Source organism: Charadrius vociferus, unplaced genomic scaffold (assembly GCF_000708025.1).
Source record: "Charadrius vociferus isolate BGI_N301 unplaced genomic scaffold, ASM70802v2 scaffold278, whole genome shotgun sequence".
Taxonomy (NCBI): Eukaryota; Metazoa; Chordata; class Aves; order Charadriiformes; family Charadriidae; genus Charadrius; species Charadrius vociferus.
Genome location: NW_009649705.1, coordinates 441,230 through 466,613, shown reverse-complemented (window position 1 = coordinate 466,613; position 25,384 = coordinate 441,230). Strand labels below are relative to the sequence as shown.

Genomic DNA, 25,384 nt, shown 5'->3' with positions numbered 1-25,384 from the left:
AAAAAAAAAAAAAAAAAAAAAGGAAACTCTTAACTTCCCACAAAAAAAAAAAAAAAAAAGTCAAGCTTCCAGTCAGACACACCTTCATGCTTATGAGTAGTTCCCACTGAGCGTAGGTGTCCTGACAGTAAGCAGAAGCAACCCATAGAACTAAGTGCCACGCATTAGAAACCATATAGGTACCAGCAATATATTTGAATATCAAAATCAGCATGTTAAAAGTTGCATTATTTTGTGTGTTACCCTTTTTAAAATGCAAACAAGCTAACGACTTCATTGCTGATGAGACAACAGACCTTCTCCTCAGGGAAAGGGGTAAGTTAAAAGGGGAGAACTTCATGCCTATCCAAATGCCACCTCCCCCCAACCAAAGTGGGTTTTACAAACCCCCAAAAGACCCTTTGCAGATCACCAGCACACACTCCCCTCTTTCTTCACCAAGCCAAGTAGTAGAGGGCCTGCCAGGCTTACTTGTAACTTTTTATGTAGTCAGAAGCCAAACACATAAGTTTCCAATCCTAATCCATATTTTAAAATGTTCTAGCTTTTCTCTCATGCTCGCCCTACAATGCTTTCTCAGCAGTATCAGGCAGGTTGAAGAGAATGGTAATTCTCACATCTCGCATCCCTTGAAGTACAATCTTGTTTTTAGGTAACATATTCCTGCTTCTTCCCCTAGATTTACTGCTCCCACCTTCTTTATTTCAACTCAGCATAAATTAGGAACTGTTTGAAAAATAGTAGTAACTACTTCCAGAGAAGCAAATCTGCCAGGACTTTCACTGCTATCATTTTATCGCTCCTCCATTGCAGGAATACCTTGTATTTTAGCAAAAGCCAGCTCCTCCTTGCTGCCCAGATGGCCTAATGTACATTCTTAAAGATCCCCCCATATACCACAAATCACACACCATAAAATCCAGTAATTGTACATACATTCTGTTATAATTATGGTCTCCAATGTATTCTCAGTTTTTGAAAGATCATAGCTTCTTTGTGCACATGAGCAACACGTGACAGACACAGGGAAAGGGGTTTTTGTGCAGATGTGCCTTTGGGATCAACTACCACTTCTCAACTTCCTTCCCTCTTCCCCAGCTCTATGTTTGGGATGTCTTTGAGTAACAGATACCCAGACAGCCCAAAAGGGAAAAATTGGTTGATTGTAAGTCCCCAAGCAGTTATGCTGTCAGATTACCAGGGATACCATGACCACCAATTCACACCCTTCACCTGCTCTACCCCCCATAATTTTTTGTCTTTTCTGCAGATACACAAGCAAAAGCTCTCACCTAAGCTTACTAAAATAACACATATACTTCAGTCTGACAAAAGTCTACACTGCTATCACAAGAGCTGATCCTACCTTTCGTCCAAGAACTCCCGTGTGCATCAGAAGCGTGATCTGGCTGAACTCTAACCTTAAAGAGCTCATCCTGCAGCTGTGCAAACACTAGTGCCTTGGCAAGGAAGGGGGAAAAAGAACACACTGCTCCTAGGGAGAAATGAAGATCAGACTGCCCCTTTTTAATGGTAGTGTGCATTTATGTCAGATTGAAGCGCAGCCCAGATATGCAGTCAAGCGACGGTGAAAGCACAGCCCAGCGATGGGTATAGCAATGTGCACGGCACAGTTGGAGGGATCTGCGCTTCCTAAGGGAAGTGGCACCCTGAAGGTGAGCACTGCACAAAGGTCCCTGTGCAGAAGGCTGCTGGACCCCCCAGTACAGCATGGTGTGGTGCCGCCAGGGCAGACCGCAACAGGCAAACAAGGATTAACAATGCCATTATCCAAGTCACATCTTGAAATTTCCTAGATTTCACGCGTTTATATATTCAATCACAACACTAAAAAAGAAGTAGAAAACCAGGGGAAAGTAAAGCAACTCAATAGTCTGTCGCTATCTTGTCCATGAAGCGGGATGCATTAATGGGCATAAACACATTTCCGAGTTGTACAAAACCACATGTCTTTTCTAACACTAATGAATGCCAGCTGACAGAAAGCACAGGCTGACTGTCATATTGCTTAGCTGCTCCAGACACCTGTCACTCCTTGGCAACAAAAGGGAGAAAAGGTCAAGACACTGTTAGTAAACCCATAGGGGAGACTCATTTTTCCACTAAAATTGAACTTGACAGGAACCATCATCACAAATAATGTTGAGAGGTTCAGGTGTTACTGGTTACTGATGACTTACACTGCTGCTGCTACTGAGCCATCCCCATATTTTCGTCTGTTAACATTAATAAAATCAACCTGCACTGTCATTTATTAATAAAGATAGCATTATTTGGTTTTGGATGAGAGCATACAGTATTAGATTTCTTTTCTTACACACTTTCACTGAGTCCCTGCAGAATTTAGATACAGCTAAGGCTAATATATTCCATCTTCTCACTTTCCAAATCCTTAATTGCGTTTGCAGGAATGCAGAGAAATCCAGCAAGAAGAAAGTAAGTAAAATAACTTTATCACGTTTAAAAGCTGGCAGACCAAGTTTTGACCTCCTTCACTCTTCTGACAGCATGAAGTCATCAGTAGTTATCCACGTCTTTTGTCTTGATGGGGCAGAACCGGACTGGTAACACACAAACATATATCAAGATCACTTAGCTCTTCCTTCTTCCACAGAATGGGCCCCTGTGCATTTTGGGATGTAGTTCTGGGGTTTTAGCTTAAAGTCTATGATTACTGACTATATAGATGTTTGTATTCAACATGCAAGTGTATGCACAAACACGTGTTAAGATTATGGCAGTCTCAAACTTTAAGTGCTGGTCCTGATTCTCCTCTCCCTTATCTGACACAGTTCCAGTGACCTGTCAATCCTGCTTCAGAAATTCCAAAAAATACATTGGTCCCGGATGTCCATACGTTCAAATCGCAATGGTTCAAGAAAAGAATCTAGTTGAAAGTAGCAGGGAAGAGGAGAACTAATGGGAAACATTATGGAATAGCAATCTGGGGGGGGGAGGGAGAAAGCTGCAACTGATTCATTTTTTACATCTTTTCAGAAAAATAGACTGTAAAACTCAGAAGTAATACTACCAAATAGGTAGCACGATTTGCTATTTCTAGTGCATTTTAGTATGTTCTAAACAACTTTGTTGAAAAGAGCAAGGAGATACAGAGCAGTGACATGCCCTCTAGAGCATATAAATAACCAAAAGCTTACAAAGTCATAGCTATCTGCATTGTGCTCAGCATCTCAGTATCAAGCGAAAAAAAAGAATCTGTTTTGGACAGGTTACTCAAAGCTGTTACGCTTACTGTGTTGCTGTCACACAGTCCAACACATCCTAATGCCAGCTCAACTGAGCGATGTGGGATTCCCTCACAGGAAGGGAGACCCTCAAGGGCACCGAGTGACTATGACTCCTCTGCTGTTCCCAGCCACAGAGCTCTCACTCCTTACAGGGCACATATCCCTCAGGACAAACACAGTCAAAGCACAGAAGTGGTTTTACAGTAGAAGAGGCTGTAAAAGCACATTTGAAAGCAATGCCTGTGCTGCTCTAGATTTGCACTGAGGACCCGATGGATCATGGAGGATATGATGTATATTTTACCTCTGAGCCTGCTGTGCTAAAAAAAAAAATTAAAATAAAATTGGTTCAAGACCTTGAACTCAGGTAAACAAAAACTCCAAGCCTATATTCTAGATTCTTTCTTTCACAAACCTAAGATACATTTTATTCTAAATTCTGTACATGCACTTAAACTAGGTTACAGATGCCTCTTATGAATCCCAAAATAAAACAATCTCTAGTGGTTAATTAGTGAAACTGGATAGAGGTATTTTTATCATTAGTGCTCATCCAAGTTAAAAGGCAAAATTATTTTCTAGCAGCATTTAAAAGTGGAGTCTGTATTCAGTGACATTTGTTCTCTGCCCTAGTCTTTGGGTCATGATCCTAAAAAAAAACCTCAAGAAACCTCAAAATAATCAGGACTAGCTCAGTTCACGATTGTCCTGGTTTGAGCCTAAACCATGACAATGATGCAAATACCGCAAAGAAAGAAATTTTATATTTAAAAGTCTGGCGACACCACATTTTTGAGCTATCGTTCAAAAGGGTTTTGTAGTTGTCTATGAAGCATTATTAAGACAGGAGGAGTTATAAACTCATCAATTGCATACATCTGTACTACAGAACACACCAGAAAATGTGGCATTTAGCAACCTGTATACTCCAGTGGCACCTCCAAATATGCCGGAGAAATGCCCATACCAGCAACTAGAAAGGAGACGCTGACAGCCAGACTGCCGTTTGACCGGAGCTCAGGTACGGATACCTTTTGTGCTCAACTTCCCAGGAACTAAGAGACAAAGTACTAGTAAAATGCTTCAAGATGATAAAATTGAACACCGAAACAAAAAGTTTCCGTGTTATCATCAAGTTACTCACGCTCAAGAAATACCAAGCTGTATAGCCTGACCTTACTGCTGAGCAAGCAGCTGGCTAGCAGCCAGCCGGGCTTCTGGTCAGTCCAGACAAGTGAAACACAGCCCACGCAGACCAGCACACTTTTTGTTCACCAGCACACAACAACGAACAATATCTTAGCACATGACAGGGAACAAATAAACTCTTTTTATTCCAAAGAACTGACAGGAAGTAGAAAATGGCTTCAAGTACTATTTAGTGACTTCAGTAGGACTGCTTACAAGCAAGCCACCACACATTTCCAAAAGTGGTCTTCAAGTTAAATTTCAGAGTACTTTGGGTTTAAACAAAAAGTTAAAGGGCTTTGTGAAACTGCATAAAAGCACGACTTGTGAATAGATACTACACCTTGTGTGCCACACTTTCAAACTCTTTTTCCCTACTTAAACAACATTTTTCAAAGAGCTGTGCAAAAGAAATGCAAGCCCCTCTTCACACCTAGGCTATGTAGTGTTTTTAAATATCAGGGTAACATGAGTTTAACTGCAGCAGACACAGCTGATCAAGTAAAAGTAATTCTGCTCTTCTCTCCCCTGCAAGATTAAAGTCTTCCAAGTTGCGTTAAGTTACAGGACATGCATCCTTATAGGGCCATTTTAACATGAATGCCTCAAAGCTTCTAAACCAGCAAATTTAACTCACTGTTCCCATTTCCCAGTCAGTCACTGGGGCCAGGGTCTATCACCAAGGCGGCTTGCCACCTTCCTGCCAACTTCAGCCTCAAAACTGTCTTTTTTCACTCTCCCCTGGGCCGGGATCAAAAGTACTGAACGTCCAGCCATTGCTCCCACACCAAAGGTGTCAGCATGGAAAGCTGTGGCTTATCCTCACTGCCTCTTTGGCAAAAAAACACAGCCTCATTTGTAAGAATTTGTATTACCATTCTCAAAATTAAGTAAATTGCTGTAAAATGCATTTTGAACACAGCTGTTTGTAACAATGAGGTACAGGTGAAAGAAGAAACCCTCACACCTTCAACACGCCAGCCCCGTGGCTTCTGTCTAGTAAAAAGCAAAACAGACAAAACCCCCTTCACACACCCGACAGACACAGGACCTTACTCTGCTATCAGTTTTTCTCCTACAAATCAGGAATCTCTCTACTAAAAGAAGTCTATTTCTAGGAGTACAGGCCAGAAAAGAAAACCAGTATAGGCCTGAAGGATGTATTTGTGAAGAGCTGTATTACCATATACAGATCAACGTATATACGGTGCTGGATTTTAAAAAAGCACTCTCAAAATTCCCCCTTCAGTGCTGTAGAGCATACATTGCTAAATTCAGCATGAATGTGCTAAGCACAAGTTATTCCCCCATAATATTTATTTGCACTTTTTAAACGTTGATACAAATTTGAAATCTGGCATTCCCTATACCCACAAGTAATGCCATATGCACTGAATTGGCTGAGGTGGATGGGAAAGTAGGATCAGTTCCTCTTATTTTTATTAAAACAGCAGGTTATCAGAGCAGACAATATTCAAAGCCATAACAAGAGTTACATTTGATATGAAAACTTTCAGCTTTTGGAAAGAAAGCGGGGTTGAAATCAAGAATGATAAACCCTTGTATTCCAAAGCTGGTTTTGTTTGATGGAAAAAACACCTAGGTTTGGGTTTTCCTAACTTTCATAATATAGGTTTAACTTCCCTCCTGAAAGCTTCCTCACACTGGGTTATCTCCCTTGTAAACATCAACTTGCATTTTCACTGGTGACATAGCTAAATTGAAAAAACACTTGCTGATGACAGAATTCTGGTTTTGAAGAATACATTGCTCAGGGTGGCTAATGTTTCACATTTAATGACCTCAAATTTAGAGAACAGCATTATTATTCCTTTGTTATAAGCCCTCCAAATATGAAACTAAGATTTTTTTCCACACCAAATTATGCATATATTTTACAGAGAAAGAAAATCACTGTGCCTGCCATACACACCTTATGTATATAAATATACACAAAAAATGGATCCAGGCACTCTGAATATTACCTGCCCAATAAAAAAACCACAGTAGGTGTCTTCTTGAGACCTATTGCAGCACATATTGAACCTGGTAGGTGTTTCACCTAGAGATTTTGAGACCATGCTAAGGAACCTAATTTATCATTTATAATATTTGGAATGTTGAAAAATTACAAGCTGTGTTAGTCATAGGGTATAATCAAGGCAATGTTCACAAAAAGTCAGAACAATGCTGGTACCCATTCCATCACTTTTGAAAATGGCTGGAAAAAATTCAAAACAGCCATTTAATAGTTGAGTCAATTTTGGTTTTCAGGGAAGATGGACTGCTCCCTAATGATTCACTGTGTAGTGCACAGCACTAAAAGAAAGGAAAATTAGCATGGATTTATCTTTGTGACTGATTCCTTGGAAACTCTAGGGATTAACATACTCAATTAGCAATCGAAAAAACAAGTCAATCAAGGATTAAAGTTGGTGAGACCAGCCTATACACAGTTCTGAATTCCTTCAGACAACAGGGGGGTTGAAATATGGAATAAATTGACAGTGATAGCAATATAAACTAGGCACTGTAAATCAGCCGAGAAAGAATTAGGATATATTTTTAAGAATAAAAAGCAAAGCACTATCTGGACAGTTTTGGATTAGGTTGGCTAACTGCATTTTATGATATTCCAAGAAGTTTTGGCAGGCTATTTGCAGGATCTGTTTTCTGTAACTATTGCTACTAAAGAATGTTTTCTTGAATTGGAGCCTACGATTAGCTTTTTTGGTGGACGGGAAGGGGATAACTTTCTGCACTGCCCTAGGTCTTCTACTTCTGCATATTAAACCCGTGTGCGAGGCTGATAAGAAACAGCGCAAGACAAAAATAAGAACATATTTAAGACCTGTTTTTCCAAAAAATTATCAAGAGACAGTGCTGAGTCTCACAAGCTTTGCTCCTCACACTGTGTCCATTACGGTGTTTTCCAGGTCTGCAAGTTCTGTACTACAACTTCCGTAAGTATTCTGCACTTTTTAAACTGATTAGTGTTACCTGAGATGGGAGATTTGGATTCCCTTCTTTTTATATGTTTCAAAAAGAAATGAACAACAAGAACAAAAAAATAAAGAGATGCCTTCACTTTCTAGATAGGATTTGGTTACCTCAACGTAGACCTCTTAATACTAATAACGCTGCTGCTGCTTCCGACAGTTGAAGGTCTTTGGCAGGTCCTGTGACACACCTGCCAGTCCCATACAGCTCTCCATGACCCCAGAGAATCCATAAAGGCCATCTACATGGACATTACATAGGTTTCTCTCCAGCACCTAAATTTACACACAATACTAGTCTTAAAGGGACTGAACCCCACCATTTGCCTATATGAAAGCACCTGTCCCCAGAGAAGTTGCTCACTCTGGAGACACGTGCATTTCTGGGAATTGAAAAGCCAGATTGCCAAGTTACACAAAACGGAAATCACCACACATTCCTACTTTGCTTCATCACGACACAACATTGTTGTAAGGTTACCACACCAGCTGAGTATATGCACGCAGAAGTAATAACTACTAAATGCCTCCTGGCATTTGAAGTATTTGAACAGGCAACCGAATAATTAGAATATGTAAAGGACAATAAGACGGCTTTGCCGCTTGTATTGTTGTTATCGCTGTTTGAGAATTTTGCAACCAGATGTTCTTACTCTTCATTTAAATTAATTTAAATACTGCTCTTATCTTTTAACAAGGTTGCTTTTTATGACAACAGTTATTGCACTTCAGTCTGCAACTCTCTGCAAATATCCCCATGCTTAAGGTTTTCTATTGCCTGGCTGTACCCTAAGAGTTGCCAAGTCAATTGGAAACAGAAGGCACAGGGATATAGGTAAGAGTCAGATTACGTAAGTCAGGGATAAGCACACAGAAGCATTAGAGCTGTGTATTTTTTAGCATCATATCAGGTACGCTCAATTCTGCATGTCATTTGGATAAGAGGGCTAAAATTACCATGTCTGCTTCCCGTATTTTTAAAAATACCTGTTGTGTTCGACAGAAAAGCATGAAAACAAGAAAAACAAGTGAAAGGTCTCATGCAGAAATATTCCATGTGTGCATGCACAGCTTGTGCTATCAGCTAGCCTGAAGTGGGGACCACAAAGCGTGTGGAGCATTTCACAGCTCTCATTGCCAGACCTTGCTGGACTCACAAAATCACCACTTATTTAAAAGCATGTTTATCTAGTCATTGTGTTTACTTGGAGCTTTTAACACTTGAAATTTCAGCTCTAAAAGAGAAACTACGATCCCCATGTTTTGTTCTTTAGTACACTTATCTTGTTTGTTTAACACTGCTCACATATAAGACTTCCCTAAATCTCCACAGAGCAATAACTTTCCAGTCTGGGCTTACAACTTCTCTTTGGATTCTTAAGGCAGAAAAGAAAATAACGCAGCATCAGTGTATGTACACTATACTCTTCCCTTCCCATTTGCCATTCATTTCTCTGTTTGGGACCTGCACTGCCAGACCTTCACACAGGGACCACCTATTTCCCCCCTCCCACACTCATTCTGCAAAATATAATACAGTGTTTCATATTAAGTACATTTCAGATAAACAACATGCTCCAGTGAAGTACTGGGCACATTTTCCTGAAGACTGTGTTGGCACGAAAGCTATCTTCCATGCTTCTGTTTCCACAGAGCCATTCCCAAATGCCTTGAACTCTTACCTGATATTTCTGATATTGCCTTTGATCTTGCTGTGTTTCTACTTCTCCAAGCATGACATGAAAGCAACATTCCTGTATTCTTTTACATTTGAAATCAGCTATATTTCAAAGCTCTGATGTCACGAGGACAAGTTTGTATCATCTCCAGTGAAATATATCTGCTCAACAGATGTGAAACAGATCTTTTGTTTCACTGTTCCATTTAAAGCCAGCTACATAAATACTTGAATGAAATGGTGTTTTGTAGTGATGCCCGCATATTTGTCTGTCAAATCTTTAAAAGCCAAAACCCTGTCACCAACCTTCTGCTTCAGGATGGTCCTGAACGACTGGCTTTCCTCAGTGACAGCCTTAGTGCTACTGCAGCCAGACATGGGAAACACAGGAATGGACACCAAAAAGGGAGCCCTATATTCACATTTCACCCCTGCAGTTATCTTGGTAGCTTTCTATGTAGTTTCCCCTGCCACTGTTAGGACAGACCCAGCAAGGCCAGTCAGGGTGGGGAAGCAGCAGCAATTTATCTATCAACCAGCTCTGCGGATGCAAAGACTTGATTCTGCACCCCGCTGTCGGTAAGCGAGGCCATCAGCAAGGGAACCCCAGCTTTATACTCTGAAGCACCTTAGTAGCAGCGATGTGCAAGGGCTCAAGAATCAGGCTAAGAATCACACTGAAAGGACTTGAATTTCAGGACCCGCTTCTCTTTCTGCTTTTGATTTGTATTTTATTGAGTTTTGCATTTTCAAAAATCAAGGGGGGTAAAAAAATCAGGAGAATGGTAGAAGGACAGTGATAAAGCGATGAAAAGGGACAGAGATCAGGTCAGAGAAAGGAGAACAAAATTGAGTATCTGGCTCTTAAGCCAAACCAAAGTCTTCTCAGACTTCACTTAGCTTTATCACTTTGATGACTCAAAAAGTATTTGGAATACCTAATCAAGGGAGAGGGAAAATCCACTTGTCTCCATTCCCTCTGCAATCACTAGATTACAAGACTTGCCTTCTGCTATATTAGCTCTCTAGCTGCATCAAACTGTCCCAATACAGGCGCGCATTTCAGTCGTCAAAGCAGCTGAAGACATAGCTGCTGGGCCCCCCGTCTCTCCACAAAGAATAAATCATTGCAGGACGGTAAGCACCAGCCTTAACCAAGGAGCATCTCTTAGTAGTAAAGCCCATGATGACAGTCACCTGAGTACACTTTCCAACAAATCCCAAATTCTGTATTTTAATGGACCACTTTTCCCAGAAGCTGAAGGAAAGCTGATGAAACGTAATATTTCAGAGATCCCACAGTTGGGATCCTCCTGGTATAGGAGTGATTGGCATCAAGATGAACTTATAAGTGTTTTTTAGGGGTTTTAATATACCAATGTTGGGATGCTATGAAAGGAGACAGCAATATGATCTCCTCAAGCATTTATCATTGTTTAATTAACTTGAGTTTATTTCTTAATGCATGCCTCTGCAAGTTGTGTCTGGATGCTCAGTGTGCTCAGCCTGAGTACCATCTCTTATTTCTCTCTCATATTTGGAAAGTATCAGGGAATAAGAGTTTTGATGAGCCCCAGAGCTTCACTGCTACAAAACTCATTTACATAAGGCTTACTTTAGTTATTCCTCAGGTGTTAAAGCTTCATTGAAATAAAACAGATACAGTAACAAAAGTATAACTGACAGTAATATTGACCGATGTGCTTTTTGATTCAAGTCTATAAATATTTACTCAGTACAAGAAGATTAACTTGGAAAGTAGTTCAAGTTCAAATCCCCGTTTCATTACGATGCTAAAAGAATATTCCCCGTATACCACACATCCAAGCAGGAAGTACAGGTAAATATCGAACTTGGCCAGAGCACTGGGAAACAATCAGGAACATACCGTATGCACAAGCAGCAGTGCAGGAGTGCTGGGCACTCAACTACCATCCTCTCAAGTTGAAGGATTTATTCCCTCGTGGAGCTTCTTTCATGAGCGTCACTCCATACCAAAATCAGATCAGCGGTTAAGCCTCACAGCAGAAATACAAAACAACTCAGCTTTCTTTGTGTAAAGTTAAGAAGGGAATTAGAGACCTCTTCTCTCTCTCCCTGCATCCCCCGGATACCAAATTGGTGTCTCTCTGGTTTCCAGGCAATTTGGCTAGTTTCGTACAATTTTGGAGGGGAAGTTCCTTAAAGCCACTGGTAAAGCAAAATCACCAGGGGAACTAAAACCAAATTGAGCTCTTGTTTCTATTGCTGCAGGTCTACATGACTCCTTCTATCACTTCATCTCCCTTGAGCCTTAAACTTGCTCTCAAGTTCTACGCAGCATGAGCAGAGAGGGGTAACCGAGGCGCAGGGCTGAAGCTTGTTACGCATTTTTCAGTGCTCAGGTGTCAGATGGAACCAACTTCCCCCTTAGTCACGGACATCAGGACACACAAGAGCTCATTTGCCTCAGTAGAGCATGCAGAAAGAACAGAACACAGACTAACAGAGAAGAGAACATCTGACCTCACATCCTCAGAGCAGACTTGCATTTGATGTATCATATAGTCATGTTTCTGGCTAATAAAATTCCTCCCTATAGTAAGATGATTAAGCTACCACAGGCTGGAGGTCCCAAAGGCCTTCACCTGTCTTCAACGCCTTCCACAGCTGCTCACAAGGGAAGGCATAATTTAGCCATACAACATTTGATGCAGAGCTTAATTTACTTGTCAGACTATGGTAAATGAAGCAAAGACACTGCTACAATGGGCAAGAAGCAGTACTTTCAAAACTAATTTTCAAATGGAGAAAAGAATCCTAGAAGGCAATCATGAAGCTGTTAAGCATTTTCTTAACAATTCAGAGGAAGCCCCATGCTCGGTAAGAAACCCATTAGAAAAGCTCTTTTTAAAGTTCATACTTCTTTTGCACAATAATAAATATTATTGTCACCTCCAACAACATTTAAAACCCCTTACTAAACATGAGTTACAATCAACCCAAGTCAATTTAAGGACTACTTCAGAAAGAAAAACATGAACCAAATCTTCATTATCTCGATGCACTAAATTAGTCTCAAAGCTTTGAAGGTAGCTTCTATACTAGGACAAGAACACACCTGTGAAATCTCAGTAACTTGAATTTAAATTTTGCAGAGAATCTGGCTAACAAGTTGGAACACAGTCAAGATTCAGATGCTTAAAGTTTAGAAAAAAAATCAACTCCTTTTATTATTTCACAAATCCAGCTTACTGTATATCACTGCTCTCAGCCACTACAGCAAAATACTGCCATTATTTTGATGGCATAGTGTAACTCTTGCAGTAAAGCAGATTAATCTGTGTTGAAATTATAACGGCCAACAGCTAACTCAGAAATAGTTAGCAAAGGAAAAATGGAGCAAGTTAGTGGAGAATATTTGTTCTCGAAGAGCCTAACATCATGCATAAAAGATGACCAGACCCTGAGGGAGGCAGGTATACGCACACACTGACCATGATATGATTCACTGAATAGTAAAACATTACTTACCCACTATCTCCTGTAATCAATATAACTAGCTACCTAGTTATAAATGTTCTAATTTTCTTATCTGTTAGCCTCATTCATGTCTGCTTAATTGTAGAAAGAAGTAGAAAACCTAATATATACTTGTAGACGTATATAAAACTGATTATCAATGTGGAAATTGCTGTACCAAGTACCACTGAGTTCAAGTTCCTCATGTGTTTCTAAATAGGCAACAGCACAAAAGACATCCCTTCCCGAACCTTCTTAAATTCAAGGCTACATACTGAAGCGTGAGAACTACACTCCTACCTAAGCAGGTTGAAATGCAATATATTAATGTTCATAACAGTATTCAGCCATCTTCAAAATCCAGTTTTGCTACTTGACATCTTCAGGCAATTAAGTTTTCAAAACACCGTAAGTTACACTTTAAGTATTATTAAATCAAATAACTGATAATTTTAGAATTTCACTAGCATTGCAAGGCAAAATTATGTCCTCTCTTTCCAAAAAACAAGACAAACTGATTTCAGTTCCAGCTAAGCTATGGTCTTTATAATTTGGAAGCAACAGCTACAGTTTTTACTTATTTTACTATTTGCCCGTAGAGTTCTCAATTCTATTCAATGAACTTTTGCTTTAGTTCTAGCCCCAAATTCAAGTTTTATAAATATAAGCTCTAATTGAAATGTTTCTATGAATGTTTCTAAGCAGCTTTCAATAAGAACATTTGCACAGAAGGAATGACCTTTGTCCCTGACATCTCATAACCAAGGCTTCACTGTACTGAAACCTTCAGTTTTCCTTTTGCAAGCATTAAAAGATTCAAGTGAACCAACTTAATCTGTGAAAGGAAACAGAATTTTAAGCTGTTAAACATGGAAAAAAAGTGTAAGTCCTTTTAGCTCAATCCATTTGGATGAGTTTTTCTTTTTATAAGAGATGATTTGAGGAGTAAGCACTGCTAAGACCCATCCATTTAGTTACTCTTACCTCAATAATATACAAAACCACGTTCTTGTAGAAGCAATATAGTATGCACTTGGTAACTCGATTGTAACTCCAAGCTCCATGGACCAACAACAGCTTCTCCAAGTAAGAAAACTAAAGGACAGAAAACACATTTTTACATATATGAAGAACTGTTTAATAAAATTGGTTAAAGTAAACCCCTGCCATCAGGGAAAAAAAAACAACACCACAATCAAACAACTCAGATCAGCTATGAAAGCTGTTCTTCAAGTGCAGTATTTAAATAGCTTAGCAGAACACACATGCAAAACACCTAAAATATTTACAGGAAAAGCCTTTTTTGTAGCAAAACCTCTGAATGTCTTTAAGTGGTGCTCATTAGTTTTAAACAGCAAGAAGTCTTCAAGTAGTATGACTACCTTGATAGCAAAATCAAGCAAGGTTAACATAATATAGCCTTGTGGATTGAATATAAATGAACTCCTTTCCCGTGGTCAGAGAAGATTCCTGTGTTTGAGGGCTTACAAGCTTCAGAATCTCCTTTCTCTGTGTTAAACGAACAGTCTGGTAATTAGAACTGTCTTGAGCTGAAATAAAAAAGCACAGGGGGAATACAAGGGGAAAAATAGATGCATAGAGTCTTTTACAGAGAATGAATACTTACATTAACACTTTCAGCCCACAAAATGTATGCGATCGTGTGTTACACAAAGCACCTAAAATATTATATAAAGAAGGAGCATTTGCCAAAAAGGGCAAGTAAATGAATCTTGTAAAAACTGATACCTTTTAATGCTAGTTTGAACCACAGATACAGCTCAAATTCAGCTTCTCAATTCAGCAGTTTTGAAAATAGACTTTTATAGAAGCAGTCTCACAATGCAGCCTAGGAAATGCATAACTTTCCAGTCTTGGCTTTGTCAGTGAACGTTTTTATAGCCTGCAGCATTCCTCTTTTGTCCAGTTACAGATAGCTCAAATTGGTGACTGGATTTACCATTCAGCACGTGGGTACCTGAAGGGTTCTTGAACAGTAAGGTGGGACCATTATTTGCTTTGCTTCTTTTTCCGCAAAGTGACTTAATAGGAAAAGCTTGAATTCCTAAATTTAGATTCTAGATAATTTATTTTAACTGAAACTTATTTGTAATTGAAAGCTACAGCAATGAATTAGGACTGTCATGAGATAGCTCTGCTCCCATGATTTCCAGCACCGAAATCACTGAACTGCAAATCCTGTAAGAACAGCCTCTCTCCCATGCACCAGCAACTCAGATTTGTTAGGATATGCCAGCAGGCAAGGAGGAGAGAAAATAAAAGCGAACCAAGCTTCACGGTTCAGTCTCTGCCCAGCTTGAGCCAGGACTGAAAGTGGGACACTCACGTGGGAGTAGCTGACCTACTAGACACCTAACACCTCAGTTAATGTGCAGCACAGCTACAACTTTCCTCATCAAAATTCACTGACAGAACACGTCTGGAGTGATGGGAAACTTGCCACTATGTGCTGACAAGTCACCCCAAACACCTCTTGTAGAGAACAGACTGAAAGAGAGAAGTTCTTAGGGTGTGTCTAACGAGTGACCGTCTCAGATGCAGTGTTCTCTCGAGCCCAAGGCAAGGAAAAATTCTACCATTAATTGCTCAAAAATGAGTGCACTGCATAGCACAGCAAGGAAATTATTTGTAACGTAAATAACGCAGTTCTGAGCCTGTTCACACTGGTGAAGAGTCCCATTAAGTCATGGCAAGGAATTAAATTTGTTTTGATGCTGGTCACTGAAATTATGCAAATGCAAGGCTACGGGCATATTTGAGTGACTGTAGAGATAAGACTCTACTAAGACACTGCCCTTGTTTTGACACTGCTGTATTTATGGAATTTTAAATCTGAAGGGAACATTACAATCATCTGGCCAGCCTACCTGCAAAAGAGTTTCTGGAAGTTTCCACAGTCATGTCTGTATCAACCCTAGCATAACTTTTTTTATACAGAGATTATCTTTTAGAATATCTTGATAATCTTAGATTATCTTGACTAAAGGATGGGGTGATACCGTGTTGGTAGGGGGGGATTTAAGACAGGAAAAATGCATCCAAAATGCAAGCCAAATTTTCCAGAGAAGAAAACTGAAACATGAACATTTGTTTAAGGAAAGTTTCCCTTCTTAGTTAAGGAAAGGGAACACTCCCTAGACACCAGAGGCTCTCTGGATTAAGATGATAAAGCCTTTTACTGAGGAAAAAAGTTATTCAATTCTACTGCTGTCTCTCTAAACAGTTAGGTCATTTGATTTGGGAATTCTCTAAATACGGATCACTGGTGCAATACCATTTCAAGGGAAAAGGATGATTCAAACAGATGCCTCTTGCACCTGTGGAAGCTATTTGGAGTAGAGTCAGACACAGGTTGCCCTTTTATTTTTGTTTGGTTTATGCTTTGATTGCCCCTGGAATCCTGAATGAGCCTATACAGAGACTTTCTCTTCCATAAGTGCCTACTTCTGGCACCACTGCATTTGAAATACCATTTGAACATGAGATGCTACATTATAGCAGTCATCTTAAATTACTCAATAAGAACATACTCTGCCTTCAAGGCATGCACATACAGTAAGGCTTTAGTGGGAGTTATATGCCTTCACTGAAAGAAATATACCCCACGGAGATCAAGTTTTTCTTTTGAACACTTTTTTTGGAAACACACATTACCATACACTATTAGTCTCCTTTACAAGAGGGATTCCTTTATATGTTTTATAATCAGCACAAAACTCTTTGACACAATCACAGAAAATATAGTTCCACATTGTTTTACTAATTTTTGAAAATTAAAATTCTGTGCCGGTGTGATCAGCTTTGATTTCATATTGAACTAAGAAGATTCATTGCTATTTTAACTCCCTGACTAGAATTTAAACCAAGAGTGACTTACTTCCACAGTCTAACACTAAATCCAAAGATGGAGCTTTTCGTTAATGCAGAAGCAACGCATAAATGGAATTACTTCTTCAGATTCAACGTCACTGCAACTAATGCAAAAGGAATTAAGTGTGTAGGGGCCTCTCTGGACAAAACTCTCACTGCTTAGGCTTACTTATTAAAATGGCAGTAATAAATGAGCTGAGGAAGTCTAAGTAAAAAGCATTCAATTAGGTCATATAGCAGAAACAATAAGTAGTCTACAGAAGTTAAAAATGAGAAAGTCATTAAATGATACCACAGACTAAGATTATGGCAGTTCCTATAACGTTATGTATTTCGAATACCCTACTGTTTATGACGGGATAAGCCCTTGATAAAACAGTCTAAAATTTTCAAGATAAATTTGGTGAAAGGTCTCAGTTATTCAAGCCTGGAATCCAGGGTGCTTCATCAGACCACAGAAGAGAACAGCAATACAAGACTGCCACTTTGCTTCACAGCAGGGTTAACACAATAAACAGTTATCTGCGCAAACAGCGGCACTACCCATGCCTTTTCAAAACCTCACCTTGTACTGAAACTATCAGAAGATAATATTTCATACCACTTGGTAGAGCAAATCTGCCTGCAACCTGGCAGAAGGGAACATCAGTTGATGCTCACAGATTGCTGAGGAGACAATGGATCATCACTGCTTCCTATCAGCTCCATCTGGTTTTGCCCTGCAATCAGTCTCAAACGCACACGGAGCACCTCAGCTTTAAATAGTATTCAGAGGATGTCCAGCAACTGAAGCATCTCCCTCCTTTCTTATCCTTCTTTTTAAGTCTTTATTCTACATCTTGGTTTTTTCAGCAAAACAAAAAGGCTTTTTACTCTCCTCTTTAGCTGAAATAATCAGTGTTGAATTTGATGGGATAGTTTGGGAGCACTCACCCAAATAACATTCAAATTCACATACCTAAATGAAAACACTGGCCACCTCTCTAGAACTGTGACTAATTCTAGTATGCATCATAAAGGTGAGGGGAATGAAAAAAAAAAACAAACAAGGAGGAGACACCTCAAAATAAGAATTTCCCAACAGCCAAACTCTTACACACCTGGTTAATATGCCTACTCATAGTAAGAGAAAAAAGCTTGCACCAAGAGACATAAGTTAGAGTTAAAAGCATGTTAACATAGCATCAAAGTGCTTCTCCCCGATTACTGAAGAACCAAGATATTGTGCAGCTCTCAGGAAGAAACCGAAACTTTGAGGGAAGTTAGAGATTTGCCTTGAAGAATAAAAAATTGTAATAATGAATCCCCAAAACACATCCAAAATATCTGTTTTAGACAGCTGCCTTGAAAAGAAAATGAGCAGAGATGCTCCTAGCTTGAAGGCTAGAAGTCATCAAGTACTACACAGCCACACAGCACATCTCTGACAACAGGATATGGCAGTAGCTCTTTCTTGCCTCTGACCTGCGCAATAGCATAATCCGAGCAGTTGGTTGCCTGCATGCCCTCATTGCCACTGATCCCCACTCCAACGTGAGCTGTCTGGATCATTCCTACGTCGTTGGCACCGTCCCCGATGGCAAGTGTTATGGCATTGACGTGTTTCTTGACCATGTCTACTATTTCAGACTTCTGTAGAGGAGATACTCTGAAAAGGAGAGAAAAAGGTGTCAGTTTCTCACATGCTGAGCTATGTGCCTTTCCCAAAAGGACAGCTGTAATCTACATTTAGAAGTAATCAAAGGGCAGTTGCTGGGAAGTTTCTTTATTGAAGAACTAAGCTTCAGAACCTGTGCCAAACCATTTCAGAAAGAAAAAGTAGCTTTAAAAGTCATTTCACATTTATCAGTACTGGCTCATATTTTATGCAAAAGAGACCAAATAGATATGAAGGGTTTTAAAGCTTTGTTTTCTTACCCCAGCCCCAAACTAATACACTTTGGCATACACCAGTGATGTTATATTGGGAACACTGGGGAAGGGAGTTTCCTCTTCAACTATGGTGGCTTACAAATTAACAGTGCAGGCTTCCCTATCTGCTGTCAACGGCGCATCTCCATCCAGGTGAAAGACCACTAAAACATTCAGAGAATAAAGCACAGACGTTTTCAGTGGTTTGGCAAAAAGTACCGCAGGCTTACCTTATTCCCTCCTCTCCAGCTTACTTCCCCGCTTGCCAGGCCATTTTCCAACCTCAGACTATGCAGTTAGGATCAGAAAGAATAAGGCTCTCCCTGATCTCACATATGCCTTGCACACTGGTGCAACTCAGACTTCAGTGATGATGTTACTCAATTCCAATTCCAGAACAACAGACTGAGTCCGTGACATCTGAATATTCTTATCAGTTTTATTGGTAGTTACTTTAACCTCATCCTTCTCTCATTTTATATCAGCTCCAGTTCAATAAAAATTCATGAAATTCAGTAGAGTTAAACTACTGTAAACCAAGGAAAAATGGAAAAATACTCAGGACTAGGTTATTAAATTGGGTAAGACACCCAAAATGCCCTTTTTTCATAGACAAGGTGGATCAGGTTACCAAATCATATGAGGTACTGTGGAAATACCTCATGTAGATTAAATATTTCCATTCTAACCCCATCTGTACAAACAACCCTAATTCCTCTCCCCATCAGTTTTAGTTAAAGTTCCAAATTATTTTATACTCCCTCAAATAAAGCTTTAGACAAAACTTTTCCACATCTCGAGTCAGCCACATAGCACTCAACAAAAAGAATGTAACTGATATCTAAAAGCTTTACTATTAAAATAGGAGAAGAATGAGGAGCCTGGGGAATGGGAGAGAGAGGTTTTTTTACATGGCATTTTTTCCAGAGTCTATGTCCTGTGGGAGCAACTTATACAGCCTTTTAATACACCTGGCTGGATTACTGCTGATCAAAAAAAAAAAAGCAGAGTTATCCTGTTCAGCATTTTGCTTTATGGCCTTGATTTTGTTTAGTGCTGACCACCTCTTTAAATAACTTGATGAGTAATTGGGGGAGAAAGAGTTCCAAAGAAAAAATTTGCTGGGCTCAAAATTCACATGTGAACTAAGCCACCTGAAAAGTCTAGCAGCTGTCCTGTTCCTAAAAACTGAAAACAGGAAAAAGTTGACTGGGCCATAAAATTTACTTAATACCATTAGATAGATTTATTAAGCACTCAACTACATGGCAACAAAAACACTACTTGGCACTGTAGGGGCCCAGTTAAGTTACCAACACAAAACCCTAACACACTAACCAACCCGTGGTGCATGAAAGATGTCAGTTTATAATTACAAAACAGCTCTGAATATCGTCTCCATCAAATTTTCACTTCTCTTACACACACACACACGCACACATACTGCCCTCTTCCCCACTCTCCACATGATAAAATACTAAAGCACGGAGCATCAGTCAACAAGGACCATAAAACGGGAGCTCCAGAGGGACTTGGAACCAGTTCTGGAGGGACAGGATTTACAAGTGCACAGACCCATATTTCCAGCCCCAGAAGCACCGCCACTGCACAGGACCATATACTTTTGGCAGTCCCCTCACGCAATTATTTCATTGCAGCTGAGTACCATGTGTATATGCTAACATCCTCAGACAGACATCTCTCTCAGAAGTCCAGTTTGCATTCATTTAGTTTTCAGTTGCACAGCGATAGAAACAGCCAAGAAGTTTCCTGGTTTAAAATATGCTTAAAGTAACAGGGGGATGAAAAAAGACTGTGAGCAGCATCTCTGATTCTGTAGCTCAAGCTAGCAACTTGGCTACAGACACCTCAGACATGACCAGAATGTGGTACAGACACTCGAGGCTGTTCTATTGCAGTTTACCTGCGACATGTCAGGCAAGTTAACATCACCTGTATTCACTTCTGTGCCCGCAGCGTAGCTGTGGCTTCAGACTTTAAGTCCAGTTTGACATTAACAACCTATTATTTGTCAAATCAATGGAATACTCCAATATAAACACATTTATCAAATACAAATACACCCCATAGTGTGTACAGAGTATGCTTTTACTGTTTGGACCAAGTGAAGTTAATTATACCCACAGTTAATATAACAACCAGTTAAACACTAACATCTTTATATGCCTAATAAGACTAAACAAGCTACAGGAAACACCAGATAAACGCTTTAAACACCAAAAATATTTCTGCACTCGGTTTAAGATGAAATCTAAAACAAGATTTCAGCCCAAAGCATTACTTGATTATAATTGCTTATTCTAAACAGAAGCTTTATAGCAAGCAGCCTCTGACACCTCCCCGTCAAGTATATCCCCAAACTCCAGATAATATACTGTGTGCAGCAAAACTGTTAACTACGGAAGTTGTAAATTGAGATGGCTACTGATTTCCTGAGGGGTTTTACACCCCTCTCCTCCCAACTCACACTCTCAGCCTCCAAACCTCTTCTGCTCCTCGTAATCTATTTGGTACCAACACACTGCATTAGATGACATTAATCCTCTTAGCCAGATGATCAGAGCTGCGGTCCATTTCTGCACATTCGATAGGCTGTCTGCATGAACAACTGGGAGATTATAGTGTAGGACGATATTAACCTGCAGCTTCCCCCAGGTGATATCTTGGAAGAGGAGGAGGAATACCCAAGTCCACAAAAATCCCTAGAAAAATGAATAAGTTCAAAGCAAAAAGCACTAGTAAGAGCTAAGTATTTTGGAGAAAAAATTTGTAGCGACAGGCAGCTATTGCTAGTTATCGTTTGGTAGAACATCCCTGGCTTTCACTGCAGAGCTCACTGCAGCAGTATCAGGATGTAAACCTTACCTTGACATATGCTTCAATAAGAATTAAGATGTGAGCGAAACATCAGTTGCATCACAATCTTCTGCTTACTCATATTCATTCACTGGTCAGACAGCAATACTTCTTACAAAGGTTTTTAGACTGCAACTCAAAAGAGTTCACTGGAAATGTCTGTTTACTGTAAGGTTTATTTTATCATCTCTGCTCAAAAGCATCTTTGACAACAGATACAATCAACTTAATCTAGATTGTTTCTCTAGATTTATGCACACTCCTGGAAAAAAAAAGAAGTCAGGTTTGAAATACCAACATTATAGGTATAGGATCAAGCCTTCAGATGGCTCAGCTTCCCTGCGAATTTGGACTTAACCTACTCAGGCTACAAAGAGCCTGGGGCCAGGACTGCACCTTTATGAAGTGTTTAGCATTCAACATTTGGCTGTGCAATATAAAGTGTTTATGGATGACAGAAGGGATGCATAAAGTCAAGTGCCAGCCGTACAGCAGACCTGCTACTTGCCCACCTCTGGGACTTCTTTCCTGTAGCCTTGCTCTTGAGAGGGTAGGAGCTGATATGGAAAGATGGAAGGTTCTCTTCAGTCTCAAACATGCTTAGTCTTTATCAGAATCTTTAACAAATTAATACAGAAAGCAGTTTCCAATCCTAAATGAAGATGACTGGTGCCTTGATATCACAGTGCTTCCTCTGTAACGGGATGGGTAGCAGCAAGAGAGGGCACAAAGCACTATACCTTGGGAAGAAGCTGGGAGAGAAATGCAACCCAGAGCCAGGGACCCTCAGAAAGACATGGACCTAATTATCCTCAGGTCACTAAAATCTGTAAGGAAACTGTGGAAGGAGGCAGGGGTAAATAATTTTCAGATAATACAGTACTATGTTGCTACAATCAGTAAATACTTAAGGTCCTTCTTCTACTTCTAAGTAGATTTTTTTGTTTGCAAGTCCTCTCCCCAAAAACAAAGCAACTCGAGCCTTTCTGTTGAAGGCTGCATACTTCCCTCACTCCCAATTCAATGTAAAATACTCAAGACTTTTACCCACACTTTCAAATTTTTAATGTTCATTTGTGAAAAGAGGAAGGCGAGGAAGGCAAGGAAGGAAGCTGTTTCAAGTATTACCTCCTTCTGCTTCCATGCTGTAACAGGGATTAAACACAAGGACATTAATGTCTTTAACATGAAACATTAATTTGATATTCTACTTCCTTGAAATGCCTTGTTAATACAACACACGAGGCTCTTAAGAGCCTACCTTTATTGCAGTGAACATGATTTTACCCTGTTCTATCATAAAATACACTAGTACTTCAAAACACTCAGTGACCTCATCTTCAGCAAAGGCAGAGATGGGATACAGCCCAGAAAGCTGAGAGCTATCAATAATATTGACAATTAAGTTTATGCATTGGTCCCCAGAAAAAGCAGCAAGATAAACTAACACACCACTAAAAGTAATGCTCAGAAAGCAAGGAATGTTACCATGACATCATATTTAGTAGTTTTTAACTACACATTGCAGGGTGCAGTTTTCAATGGGTCATCCAAACAAGGGCTAGTCTTGAATTACAGTCATGATACTCTGAGATATCTTGGATAGACTTATAATGATGCAGTAACCCACACAGAAGAGTGAACAAAAGCACACACACATCATATCGATTCAAACTGTGTATTACATTGAATGCTTTTCATTTACGAAGTGCTCCGAATCTCCTTCACCTGCTGACAACCATCATTTCACAGGGACTGGTTGTGGTGCAGTACTTACAAATTTGGAGACAGCACTCAGTGAACTGATGGACAGTTTAACGTTCACAAAAAGCACCAAAGGAATTCATCCAACTGAATTTAAGTGCTTGGAATGGAGACATATCTACCTGCCTTAATCACACCACGCTCCTTTTATAGTCAATGGAGAGAAACAGGCACTTTTGGAGGGCAATTCATCTGGCTTATTTTAGACAAGTACTTCAAGAGTATAGTTCATCTCCTCTTACAAGTGCTCTTTTCTCTCCACCAAGGTAAAGGTGGCTGAAGGTAACTAGTTCACATGACAAACCCATCTTGCACTATTGCAGAGCTAAATACCTTCAAATTCATCAGGTGAGTGCTCTTTTCTCTCCACCAAGGTAAAAGTGGCCAAAGGTAACTAGTTCACATGACAAAGCCTACTACTGACATGTAAAATTACACAGGATGAAACCCATCTTGCACTATTGCAGTGCTAAATACCTTCAAATTCATCAGGTACACAAGCTTTCCCTCTCGCTTTCTGGGAAGGTGGAATGCCTGCTTCCTCCTGGCACAGGCACCCAATGCCAAACTGATTGATACACCACATGCTCCTTCCCTTCTCTTAAAATTCTCACTTCTTGACTGCGCTTCCAGGTCTTGCTAATTCTTTTCTACAGTAATTTCCCAGTCCCATCTCTTCTGAATACAGACAACTAGAGGTCTTACCAAACCTCTGCTGGCTTCTTTAAAAACAACCAGAGCTTCATCACCCTTTGTCATTTCAGCTGCAGTCTCCATACTGGCTTCATTTTTTTCCTGAGTAGACCATCCTTCAAACTGCTTCACTTGTCCAAATTTATCAGACTGATTTTAAGTCTGTTTTTTTAATTTTGAAGAGAGTTTTACATCCTATTTCACTTATCAGGAATCTCATTTCATCTTGTTGTAACTATAAAAAAGAAATAGATCTTCCTTCAGCCTTTCAGCCTCACTGACGTGCTAGTCACACACTTGACTTTCTGAGCAACATATATTAAGTCTACGTTTCAGGTTATCCAGAACATAGTAATTTTGATGCCTAGCATGGTTTTAAGTCAAAACACATGCACATGCTCCTACATACATGCTCATAGAACATGAGGCAGTTCTTATTAGTTTAACGGTTACCAAAATAGTGCCTTCTCCATCACTTTAGGTTTAACAGAAAAGCCTTCTTGATATAAAGCTCTCTTTGTAGTTACAAAGCTGCTGAACCTTAAACAGAAGAGCAAGAACTCAAATTCTTTTTGTACCTTTTTAATCACAAAAACAATGACTTTTTTTCCAAACTACATACTACTTTTTAATATATGAATCACTAGAGAATTTCGACAACTCATTTGCCGTTCACAGTTGCCACTGAAATGATCTCTCGAGGACAAGGACTATGAAATAACCTCTTTGTAAGATGGACTCAGTGTATTAAGCAGTATGGTAACACACAGTGCCCCAGTGAACACAGGGTTAAGTTTCAAGTCAGCATCTTCTTCCTCTTTGATATCCCTCCCTGCATGTTTCTGTCTTGATTGCCCTTCCCCCAGCCTGCTTTATGGGGCAAAGATTAAACAGGGAAAATCTAGTTTGGAAAAGGAATTATTTGGAAAGTGATGAGTTGGTATAAACACAGTGTTGAATAGGAGTCTATTTTGCATTTTTAACTATAATGGTCGCTAGTGGCAACAGCTATAATACGTTTTTAAACTGAAACTAATGTATCAAATTAATTTTGAGCTTCCCTCACCCCAAGCTGATTAAGGCACATTCATTTCCATGCTAATCAGCCTGAGCAGTTCTCATGCAACACAGAAATCTGCCTTTTTCTAATGACAGAGCAGAAAAATTTTAGTCTGTAAAACGTACAGATTAATGCCTTTATAACCTTGAGGACAGGCACAGAGAGCGAGCACCCGTGTGTTTCACACAGCAGAGCTGCTTATAGACTTCTGCAACACATGGTGAAATTAAGTGACAATTGAGACTACAGCAATCAATAACCACATCAGCCCATTTAGGGAGGCTCTGCCCTGTGGTGAAGCCAACAGATCAACTGGGAGAGCCAGGGTGAGCGCCTGCCTCTAGAAGCAGAGCTGCAATACTGTGGTAGCATCAGCCACACCACAAGCTCCACTCCTCCACACTAACTACAGCTCAGAAATACGAAATACAGCAGCTTCAGACAGCACTGCCAAGCTACTGCTTCTTTCAGGTTCGCATACCTAAGAAACAAACCACAGACACTGACACGGGAAGAAGATGAAGGCAGATGTAGCTAGTAGGTTTGAGACAGC

General features: G+C 39.9%; 1 protein-coding gene across 1 annotated transcript in view; it reads right to left on the bottom strand.

Annotated features, from left to right (window-relative positions):
- Nucleotides 1-25,384, bottom strand: part of ATP8A2 (ATPase, aminophospholipid transporter, class I, type 8A, member 2) — a 279,869-nt gene that overhangs the window by 135,564 nt on the left and 118,921 nt on the right. The window contains exons 20-21 of the mRNA XM_009890610.1: nucleotides 17,991-18,174; nucleotides 13,620-13,730 (exon numbers count right to left, since the gene is read on the bottom strand). Of these exons, the coding sequence (XP_009888912.1) occupies nucleotides 13,620-13,730; nucleotides 17,991-18,174 (295 nt within the window). The remainder of the gene's footprint in view (nucleotides 1-13,619; nucleotides 13,731-17,990; nucleotides 18,175-25,384) is intronic.